Below are 11,936 nucleotides of genomic sequence, written 5' to 3' on the forward strand. Positions count from 1 at the left end.
ATTCCAGAAGCTTTTTAATTGCGGGCATTCCCACAGTATGTGTATCAGAGTGCTTACTTTTTGGCATCCTCTCCAGCATTAAATGTCAGTAGTACTTGTAATTTTCGTTTAATGTATTGGGGTTAGATACCACCTGTGTAGTATTTACCAGTAGTTTATACATTTAGTAAGTATTGAGCTATACTGTATAGCTTTCAGCCAGTGAGCCCAACTCTTGTTCCCATTTTAGCATAGAGGTGGATTTCATAAATTCCATTTTAGATTGTAGGAGATTTTATAGCCCTTTGCCCTAGGAGTGGTGGAGGTCCAGTATGTCCAGGCTGTATAGAGTAATGTAAGTGGGGGTTGGGTTTCGATGTAGGTATGTTGAAATTTGTAGATTTGCAAATTGGTCCAAAGCTGAGACACAAAGTGTTTTTTAATATGATCAAAGTAGTTGATCATCGATCATTCTATCTTTTAGAGGGATCGAGTTTAAAGGGAGACCTTTTCTGAGGGGAAGATTAGGTATTATAAATTCCAGGGGGATAGGTATGGAGGACTTAAGCGAAGAAGATTGGGATGTTTTAATGAAGTAGCGCCAGGCTTCTGTTGCTGCTGTTGTATATTATTACACAGGATTTATATAGCGCCAACAGTTTGCGCAGCGCTTAACAAAATGAGGGCAGACATTACAGTTGCACTACAATTTGGAACAAAAGGAATCAGAGGGCCCTGCTCGTTAGAGCTTACAATCTAAAAGTATAGTATAGTAGGATGGGTACTCTTTGGGGAAGCCCCAGTAAAGGTTTGTGCCAGGAGAAAGGTTTTTAGGTGTCCCCGTTTGATGAAGTATTGTTCTATGGCTAGCCAGCTGAATAATCATTTTTAATGGTCTTTGGAATTGCTGCGTGTTATTCAGGAGGAGAAGCAATCCGCAACAGAGAAGGGCATGGAGGGCAATACTGAAGAATGGAGAGATGTTTTTTTTTTCCCCCAAAACAGTAAAAGGTGCACAACAATATTAAATAAAAAAATAAAATCGGAAGTAAGGCTTTAACACTTGATAAATGATGTAGGAACATTTCCAAATGTAAATCACAAGCATGCATACATTTTACTCTTCATGTACAGTATATTATTTATATATATTTTTTAGTACGTAGTATGGGTATTAAATTGTATGTACTTACAATGGCCACAAAGTTAGAGGGGCTTTTAAACTAGGGAATGGGGGGGAGGGTACAGATGTAGAATTAGCCAGTGGAAAGCAAGATTCAGAGGGCAGAAATGGGGGCATTTGCGGTAGGGTGTTTGGAGCTCCTATACCCAGGGTGGGTATGGGGAAAAATCACAAGAGCAGCCTAAAAACATCAAATGAGGATATTTGTAACCGGTCAAAATTACGAGGTTTGTATACCAATAACTGAGACTTGGTTTGACAGCTCTCATGACTGGATGGTGACCATTCAGGGGTATTCCCTTTATCGCAGAGATAGAGAAGGTAAAAAAGGGGGAGGGGTATGTCTGTATATTAAGAACAGTATACAGGTAAATATGAGGGATGATATTAATAATGGAGCTAAGGACGAGGCAGAATCCCTATGGGTAGAGCTTCAAAGGGAAGGCACGGTGGTGAAGGTAATATTGGGCGTATGCTATAGGCCCCCCCACCAGAGGGAGGAGGGGGAGGTGGACCTCATTTTACAGATAGGATTGGCAGCAAGGATGGGAAATGTCATTATAATGGGGGACTTTAATTATCCTGATATAGACTGGGCAGAAGGAACCGCACACTCAGCCAAGGCTCGGCAGTTCCTAAATGTTCTGCAGGACAATTTCATGGGTCAGATGGTGAATGCACCGACAAGAAACAATGCGGTACTTGACCTACTGATTACCAACAATACAGACCTGCTCACGGATATAGAAATACAGGAGAACTTAGGAAACAGTGACCATAGGTCAATAAGTTTCAGTATTAATTACAGTAATAGGAAGCACAAGGGTAAAATTAAGACGCTGAATTTCAAAAGAGCCAATTTCCCAAAACTGCGCTCACTGCTAGAAAATATCAATTGGGATAGAACCCTGGGAACAAAGAATACGGAGTAAAAATGGGAGTGCTTCAAGAGCATACTTAACAAGGGGATTGGCCAGTGCATTCCAAAGGGAAACAAATTTAAAAGAGCAAAGCTAAACCCTGGGTGGATAAACTCCAACATAAAAAGGTATATTAGTGCTAAAGAAAAGGCCTTCAAAAAATACAAGACTGAGGGGTCATTGGCAGCATTTAAGCATTACAAAGAGTGTAATAAGAAATGTAAAGATGAAATCAGGGCGGCTAAAATAGAACACGAGAGACATATAGCGGAGGAGAGTAAAAAGAACCCCAAGAAGTTTAAGTATATAAACAGTAAGAAATGAGGCCAGAACACATTGGCCCCATAAAAGATGACAAAGGAAATATGGCCACTGAGGACAGAGAAAAGGCGGAAGTGTTAAATAATTTCTTCTCTTCAGTCTTCACAAAAGAATCGGGGGGCTACACAAACCTAGCTTGTAAGGCCGAACTAAACAACACACCTCAGGAAATACCGCCATGGCTAACAGAAGATAGACTTAAAACGAAACTAGAGAAACTTAACATAAATAAATCACCGGGACCGGATGGCTTGCACCCGAGGGTTCTTAAAGAGCTCAGCCAGGTGATTGCCAGACCATTATTCTTGATCTTTAAGGATAGTTTACAGACGGGTATGGTGCCAGCTGATTGGAAAAAAGCCAACGTGGTACCAATATTTAAAAAGGGGCCGAGATGTATCCCGGGTAACTATAGGCCGGTCAGCCTAACATCTGTAGTCTGCAAGATTTTGGAGGGGATGTTAAGGGACCACATACAAGACTTTAGTAATGAAAACTGTATTATTAGTAGTAATCAGCATGGATTCATGAAAAATCGTTCTTGCCAAACCAATCTATTAACCTTCTACGATGAAGTGAGCTGCCACCTAGATAAAGGTAAGCCGGTGGATGCGGTGTATCTGGACTTTGCAAAGGCCTTTGACACCGTTCCCCACAAACGCTTACTGTACAAACTAAGGAAGGTAGGTATGGACCATAGGGTGAGTACCTGGATAGAGAACTGGCTCCAGGGGAGAGTCCAGAGGGTGGTGATTAATGGGGAGTACTCGGATTGGGCGGGTGTGGAAAGTGGGGTCCCCCAGGGTTCTGTCCTGGGACCAATCCTGTTTAATTTATTCATAAATGATCTAGAGGAGGGGATATCTAGTACAATCTCAGTATTTGCGGATGATACTAAACTAAGCATGCCAATATCTTCTATGCAGGATGTGGAAACCTTACAAGCGGACCTGAACAAAATAACGGGGTGGGCAACTGCATGGCAGATGAGGTTTAATGTTGAAAAATGTAAAGTAATGCACTTGGGGGCCAGAAACCAGAAAGCAAGCTACTCACTAGGGGGGGAACCTCTGGGTGAGTCTAGGATGGAAAGGGACCTGGGGGTACTGGTAGACAACAGGCTTGGCAGTGGCATGCAATGCCAAGCCGCTGCAAGCAAAGCCAACAGAATACTGGGTTGTATAAAAAAGGGGATTCACTCCAGAAATAAAGAGATTATTCTCCCGCTCTACAAGACTCTGGTCTGGCCACATTTGGAGTATGCTGTCCAGTTCTGGGCACCGGTCCTCAGGAAGGATGTGCTGGAATTGGAAAGAGTCCAGAGAAGGGCAACAAAAATAATTAGGGGAATGGAGGACATCAGCTATGAGGAAAGACTACAAGCACTGAACTTATTCTCTCTGGAGAAGAGACGATTGAGGGGGGATATGATATCAATGTACAAATACTGTACTGGCGACCCTAGCATAAGGAACAAACTATTCAGAGAGAGGAGATACAATAAGACACGTGGCCATTCACTAAAACTAGAGGAAAGGCGGTTTAACCTTAAAATGCGTAAGGGATTCTTCACTGTAAGAGCGGTAAGGATGTGGAATTCTCTTCGACAAGCAGTCGTATCAGCTGGGAGCATTGATAGTTTCAAAAAACTATTAGATGGGCACCTTGGAGACCACAACATACAGGGGTACACAATGTACGGTTATAAGCAAACACACACACATCATAGGTTGAACTGGATGGACTGATGTCTTTTTTCAACCTCACTAACTATGTAATACAGGGAGAATTTTTATTTTTACATTTGGGCATGTACGATGGGATATATAAGCACAAGGATACTCCTTTTTTACATGTACAGGTCTTCTGCTTTCACAAAATATATGGTTTGGCATTTTATTGGTGCATGTTAAAAATGCACAGTTGGCTCAGCTATCTAAGGCCTCTTTCACATGGCTGTTCTGATTAGGTTCACTTGTCAGTTTTTCAGGCAGACCTGTTCGGAAGGCCCATTCATCCCTATGGACAGGTGGGTGTCCACTCGGCAAAACTGAGCGGACAAGGATGTATTACCCACCCGGTCTGCTCTGATCAGCGAGGGATCTGTGAGAATCTGCCCCGTGTGAAAGAGACCTAAATGTGCAAAATGGGAGCTAGCCCACAGCAGTGAAAGGGATATTTTTTCAGGATAATGAACACATAATTGCATTAATTTCTGTGTGTTTTTTTTTTATCTACCTGGAGTTCACCTTTATGTCTGCAACTCTTTTTTGTCTGTTGGAAAAATTCTCCATTACTGCTGTGGTACAAAACAGCATGACACCAACCCATCTCTACTGTGTCAGCTGAAGGCTGCGCAAGCTGGCCGAACATTTTTTTAGCCCACTAGATTCCTCTGGGCTAGACTTAGCAACTGGATTTTTTGCCTTGATAAGAATTGTGGCTACAATTTGCTCTAGCTGTGCCCTAAAATAACCTGTCCGCTCCACTGTGGCAGTGGGAGAACATATTAGGTTTACCTCTGTAAAAAAAAAGACGCAGCCCTACAAGTTTAAGAAAAATATTTTAGTGGAGTAATTTGACTCAATTCCTCTTAACTGCTTACTGATAAAGTACCATTGTGTGTTTTTCAACTATGGATCAGTGGCTCTTTCTCTGGTGTTGTTTATGGATGGCAGGTAGGGTAAGCTGATAGGGAAGCTAATCCGCCGGGTGATCGGTGTGTCCTGACCTGTAATACAGAGACCCTGTATCCAGCCTAGTCGAGGGGTCAGATGGTACTATTTACAGTACTGATCCCTCTCCTTTACAACAGGGGAAGCAGAGAGATTAGTAATTATGAATGGGTACAGAATGAAGGGATCAGCGGCTGAAGCTACTGATCCATTTGTTCTAATACAGTGAGACAGGTTTTTTTGTTTGTTTTTTTTTAAACTCTTTCCTGCCACCCTCCTCTTTTACACATACTATCTCCAATACTGTCTCTTGTGACTTGTAAGTTAACCCCTCACCTCCCTTATCTTGCCCATCTACTTTACAGCTTTTACAATTCCTTGGATGTGATGGCTTCATTATATTCCTTTTTTTTTTTTTTTTTTTTAGGTCTTATGCACACTGGACATTTGTGCATAGACGCCTTCCTCCTGGCAGCAGTGTTTTGGTGGAAAAAAACGCTTGACACTTGTAAACGCGTGTAAATCATTTAGGCACGTCAAGCGCTTGGGCATTAATTCACCAATGAAATGAATGAGGATCAAGTGCTAAATATGCCTAGTGTTAACGCCGCGGTTAGACGAATCAATTGTTTTTTCTGCCAACATGCCACTGTTACTGGACACGCTGGCAGCGTGGTTTCATTCGGTTTCTAAGTGCTTATGTGTGCATAGACATATAGGCTAACATACAAGATTGAAGGCAGAAAAAAAAGGCTGACATCCATAAAAACGGCTTTAAAAACTTCCAGTATGCATGAGGCCTTATTTTAAATTAGTGATTCTGCCATCCAATCCTACAATGTCAATGCTCCCTCACCTTATTTTATCAGGACAACAGAAACGAGACAGGACTACTGGGGACTCCCCCTGTCCTCTTGTATATAACCTAGACAAGACTAGGTCTTACAGTCCATTGAACAATATAACTGATAAGAGTGCAGCGCAGGATGTTATCAGTTGCAAGATCATCAGGTATTTTTCATGCTAATAGAACAGATATACCAGAAATGCTTTCAATAGTATATTTAAAGTGGTTATAAGCCCTTACATATATCCAGTGAAGTGCTTGGCCTCAGGTGATGCACAGAGATGAAACAAATCCTCCTACATAAGTTGTACCTGTTTATCTGCAGTATTCTCTTCTCTACACCCGTTTAAAGTCCTGAATTGATAAAGCTTGGTGGAGAGTTTAGAAAAAAGGGGGCAGAGAACTAAAATTACAAACTTCAGAGCTCAGTGAGGGAAGAGACAAGCCCCCTCCACACAGCTCACAGGAACAGAGCTGAGGCTTTCAATCAGTTGGAGCTCCCTCCCCGGTCACCATTTTTCTCTTGGTGTCAGAAAAATTATTATTATTCATGCTGATAGCAGAGGAATGAGGCAGCAGACAGAAATGACACTTAAAGAGGAAGTAAACCCTCCTCTGTAACTTGTACCTATAGGTAAGCCTATGATAAGGCTTACCTATAGGTACTGTAAATATATCCTAAACATGTACCGTTATATATACCGGAGATATTTACCTTACATGCAGCCAGTGACGTCACTGGCGCATGCACTCTGAAGGACCGGCGCTGGTGCCGTTTCTTCAGAGCCCCGTGCCGTGACCATCGGCTCCCGCGCGCCTGCGCGGGAGTGACATCACCGCGGCTCCGGCCAATCAGAGGGCCGGATGCCACGATCCCGGAAGACGGGCGACTGGACATGTCGTCTGTCATACAGGTAAGCGGACGGCACGGCGGGGGCTCGTTCTAAGGTAAGTATTTCATAATGAGCTAGTATGCGGTGCTCATTACGTGTTTCTCTTTCAGGTTGCAAAAAGAAAAAAAAAATTTTTTGGGGGTTTACAACCTCTTTAAGTTTTCTGCATTGAGACAAGTACACACTATAGAGGGATATGCTTTGTTTATATTTCATGTCAGTGGTTTACAACTACTTTAATGTTAACATTGTAACAGCCCATTCAGACTGGCGCGACACTTTGTATAATTGAAGTCAATGCAAGTCGCCTCCAGGTCGCCCCAAAGTAGTACACAAACCTTTTTCTAAGTCGGAGCGACTTGTGTCGCTCCTATTAGAACGGGTCCTGTGCTAATCAATGGCGAGCGACCGACCAAGTCATCTGACAAGTCACGCTAGTCTGAATGGACTCAAGCGTTATGTTATTTTAGCACCAGCACCAATTTGTAAATAAACTGCTGCCCAGGATAGCAGGCAGGACTTTGTTTGGCTTTGTGGTGGAAATGTCCTTTTTAAAAATGACCTGTTACATAGGGAGCATTTCAGCCACCTTCTGCTAGCAATAAAGTTAAGTTAGAAAAAAAACATTAAAAATGTAAAGTTTATTAAAATAAATAAACACACAATTTTAACAACCTCCCACATACACATGCATTAGGTGCTGAGCATACGAAAACTAGAAATGTACCACATTGTGGAGTAAGACCAATAATTCCAGGATGATCATTGATTGTTCACTCTTAGCTGATGACCGGTAAATGTTTTAAAGCGTTGCCTATGGACAATTTTGAGTACCGTAGTTTTTTTTCAGTGTGCAGAATTATAAGACTTGAAATGTTTGCCATTTATTTACTCAACCTCATCTTTTTACATTTTATCAAAAATTGGATATTACATTGTGTTTCTGTATTTTATACTAAAAATATAGGTTTGATAAAAAGTAGTGCAAATATCTTACGACATAAAAAATTTAAGCTTCCGCTGTTTTATTTTACCAGTGTTTCTGCTTTAAGAAATATGTTGTTTTGGGGGTTTGAAGCAATCTTCAGACCTAAAATGTACATTTAAAGAGGAACTATGGGCAAAACTTTTTTTTTTTTTGGTAGAGTAATGGAGGGTTTTAACCCGTCAGATTTTTTTCGCCATCTTTGTCCCAACGCGGAGATTTCCTCTCACTTCCTGTCCAATAGCCAAACAGGAAGTGAGAAGATATCGCTGCAAATTAAAGGAATTTCTTTGGGACCCCCAGGTCATCAGAATGCGTGTCCCCATTGGAAGATTTCCCATCTATTACTTTTCTGGGGACAACCCAAAATTTGGGATTTTCTTTTACTTTCACTTTCAATGATAATGGTAAACAGAACAATAAGAGAGGGGGAATCTCCTTAACCACTCCCCACCCGTCATATAGCAAAATGACGGCAGGAAAGTGGTTGCTCTATTCTGACTGGCCGGCATATGAAGTCCAGCAGGATAGACCCCCTCTATGCGCTCCCAGAGCGGCGATCGGTGGTGAGGGGGGTCACTCTGACTCACCGCATCTCCGATCCCGGTAAAGAGCCTAATGACTTAGGCTCTTTACCATGTGACCAGCTGTGTCCAATCACAGCTGGTCACATAGTAAATAGGAAGCGCCGTTGACCGGCTTTTCTCAGTTCGTGCCTGACAGGCACGAGTAGAGGAGAGCCGATCGGCAACTCTCCTGACGGGGGGGGGGGGGGGGAGTCTGTACTAGTAATCAGAGCATTGATTACCAGTGCAGACCCTTGGGGGATGCCACTAGAGCCACCGGGGATTGCCCACCCATGGCCACCAGGGATGCCAATCAGGGCTCAGGGACCCTTTCAGTGCCCTCCTCATCAGTGCTGCCTGTCATTGCCATCTATCAGTGCCCATCATTGCCATCTATCAGTGCCACCCACCAGTGCCCATTATTGCCCATCAGTGCCGCCTATCAGTGCTACCTATCAGTGCCGCATATTAGTGCCTCCTCATCAGTGCCTGTCAGTGCAGGAAAAAACGTATCTATTTACATTTTATAACATAAACAAAAAACTTTTTTTTTTTCTTTCAAACTTTTCGTTTTCTTTTTTTATTTGTGTAGCAAAAAGAAAAAACCTTGCGGTGATCAAATACCACCAAAGGAAATCTCTATTTGTGTGTGGGGGGGGGGGGGGGGGGATGACATAATTTTGGTTTAGGTACAGTGTTGCATGACCGCGCAATTGTCATTCAAAATGCGACAGGACTGAAAGCTGAAAATTGGCCTGGGCAGGAAGGGGGTGAAAGTGCCCTGTATTGAAGTGGTTATTGGAGGCACAGACAGCTATAAAACTTGACAGGTGTTCTAATCTCTCTTCACTCTATCCAAAACTAAAAAGAAAAGTTTAGTTATACTTTAACACGTGTACAAAAAAAATGCTCCAGCAGCAGATCAAACAGATCAAAAGGAAACCTTTAGAAGAAGTTTATTGTTAGAGGTTCGTGCACATTAAATGTTTGCTTATTACAGTTTCTACATAAAATATTTATGTAAATAAGCTTAGGTTCCAAAGGACGATTTATTCTTTATTTGATTCTCCACATCAAACATTCAGTGTACTTGCATCTGACAGATCTATTTTCACTAATATATATTTTTCACCCACACAGATTCTTTGCAATGACTGCAGTAAAAGATCTACGGTGTCCTTTCACGTTCTGGGGATGAAATGCGAGAGCTGCAAGTCATACAATACCACACAAGAAGGGAAACTTCTATCACAGTCCGCAACTCCATAACCTCAAACGTTGTTCAGCTGTTTAAGGACAGATTGCTATAGCATCTAAACTCCAGTCCTCAGAGAGCATCAAAAACAAGAAGGAAAATATTGGTTATATATATATTTCTCGGTTGAACATGTAGCTGAAAGAAGATTGATAGTTTGTTGCCAGTTATTTTAAAGTTCTGCTATGTTAATCCCTGAGGACTGTAACTACCCATGTTTTTAGGAGGCAAATAAAGAGCATCTGACTTTTTATCATAACCAAAGCAAAAAAAAATAAAAATAATTGGGTAAATGACAAGAGGAACGAGATGCATGCGATAAGAGCCTGGCAATATAGTTAGAAAAATAATAACTGATTGTTGCAAAGTATTAGTAAAAAATACTAGTAGATGTAGAGTCCAAAGTAAGGGCTAGTGCACATGGGCCTATGGTTTGCTTCTAACATCAGACGTGTAATGCAGCGTTTCAATTTTGAATAGGATCTTAAGGAACTTTATGCACCTAACTAATCTTACATGCCCCTGTACACTAAACCTAAAAAAAAAAACTTGCTAAATTGTCTCTCAGAGATGTTTAAAGTGATTGTAAAATCTTTTTTTTTTTTTTTTTAAATAACAAACACGTTATACTCACCTACTCTGTGCAGAGGTTTTGCACAGAGCAGCCTGGATCCCCCTCTTCCTGCATCCCTCTTCTGCTCTCTTAGCCCCTCCGTCCTGTCGAGTGCCCCCAAGCAGCTTGCTATGGGGGCACCCGAGCCGAGCTACAGCTCAGTGTGTCAATTCAGACATGGAGCCGCCATTCGGACCCGTCCTATCTCTCTCCTGATTGGCTAACTGAAGATTGACAGTTGCATTAGCCAATGGGGCCACGGCTGTGTGTCAGCCAAATAAGGAGGCAGAGTCCTGGACAGCCAAGGGACTCGTGGACATCGCTGGATAGAGTTGGGCTCAGGCAAGTATTAGGTGGTGCTGGGAGGCTGCTACACACAGAAAACGTTTTATCTTAATGCAAATAATGCATTAAGATAAAAAAAACCTTCTGCCTTTACAACTCCTTTAATGCTTCACTAATATGGGCATGGGTATTGTGTTTCTGTAAGTTCCAATTAAAGGAAAACTATACTTTTGTTTTTTAAAAAATCATTATGCAATATATTGCTACACATATTCAAAACTACCCTTCTATTTCAATCTACTCTTAGCTATGATCTGCTAAACAATTTTGAATATCCAGTACCCCTTTGGCAACTATGGGCAAATGTGGCATGCTGTTTGTGTGGAAACAGGTCAGAAATCGCATTCCCTGCATGCATAACTGGTTCACTGCTTTTCCCCAAAATCTGCACAAAGCTTTGGGTGAACTCTGAAGCTTTGTCACATCTGTGCTAATGTTTGCTGCAGTCAGCCTTTAGTTTTTTGGTGTGATAATGCCAAAAGTGCTGCATGTATGAAGGGACACTGGGCTAGTTTTCTCTTTTTATAAAAATGTGGAAGTGGTTATAGCTGACAGAACATTGGCAGTCTGAGAGAATTGGTGTTAAGACCCTAACTAAACTCAAGAGAATAGAGACAAGGCAGGAGTTTCTTAATAGCCTTCCAGGTTCTCTGTCTTTGACCTAGACTTCTGCAGCTTTATTCCATTTTCAATTGTGGAACTGCTATAGGACACCAGTTTGGTGTATTTTGTTCAAATACTAATTTGTAACTGCCCTAAAATGCATTTGAAATGAACAGTTGAGCCTTTCTGCAGCAATTGGTATGTGGATGACACTCAAGAACAGATTAAAGAGACTCTGACAGCAACCCATGCCTATTACGGTAAATACCTCTAGTTAAAGTACTCACATAAGCATATGCTTGGCTGTATTTTATAGATAATGCATTGTCTCACTGTGATGGAAAATTTGTTATCACTTCCTACAATTTCCAAAGGCATGCAGCTGCTTCCTGTCTCCAGCCCTGCTATCAGCAGAGGTCCTGGCAGGCAGGGGCCAGGGAAGATCTGCATAAGGCCCGGTTAACACTGGTGCGACATGTGCTTCAACTTTGAGAGCACATGTCGCATCACAGGGCTCACCCCATTAAGTGCAGTGAAACTGTTCTAATAGGAGCGATTTGAGTCGCTCCGACTTAGAACACTACTTTTGGCCCAACTTCAGCACGACTTGCATTGACTTCTGTTAAAGAAGTTGTATGCAAATCGTGCTGAAGCCGCGCTAGGATGTCAGCTTCAAAGTCGTTCGGAAGTCGCAGCAGTGTGAACCAGGCCTTAATCTGTTTGCAGATTGTGTGAGGCTTCTCCAGTCCCT

General features: G+C 42.1%; 1 protein-coding gene across 1 annotated transcript in view; it reads left to right on the top strand.

The window, feature by feature from the left end:
- The window catches only part of RCHY1 (ring finger and CHY zinc finger domain containing 1), a 54,398-nt gene extending 44,202 nt beyond the window's left edge, over positions 1-10,196 (top strand). Inside the window, exon 9 of the mRNA XM_082271132.1 lies at positions 9,510-10,196. Coding sequence (XP_082127258.1) covers positions 9,510-9,638 — 129 coding nt within the window. The 3' untranslated portion in view covers positions 9,639-10,196. The remainder of the gene's footprint in view (positions 1-9,509) is intronic.
- The last annotated feature ends 1,740 nt before the right edge of the window (positions 10,197-11,936 follow it).

Source organism: Pelophylax lessonae (genome assembly GCF_965119305.1).
Source record: "Pelophylax lessonae genome assembly, chromosome: 1".
Classification (NCBI taxonomy): Eukaryota; Metazoa; Chordata; class Amphibia; order Anura; family Ranidae; genus Pelophylax; species Pelophylax lessonae.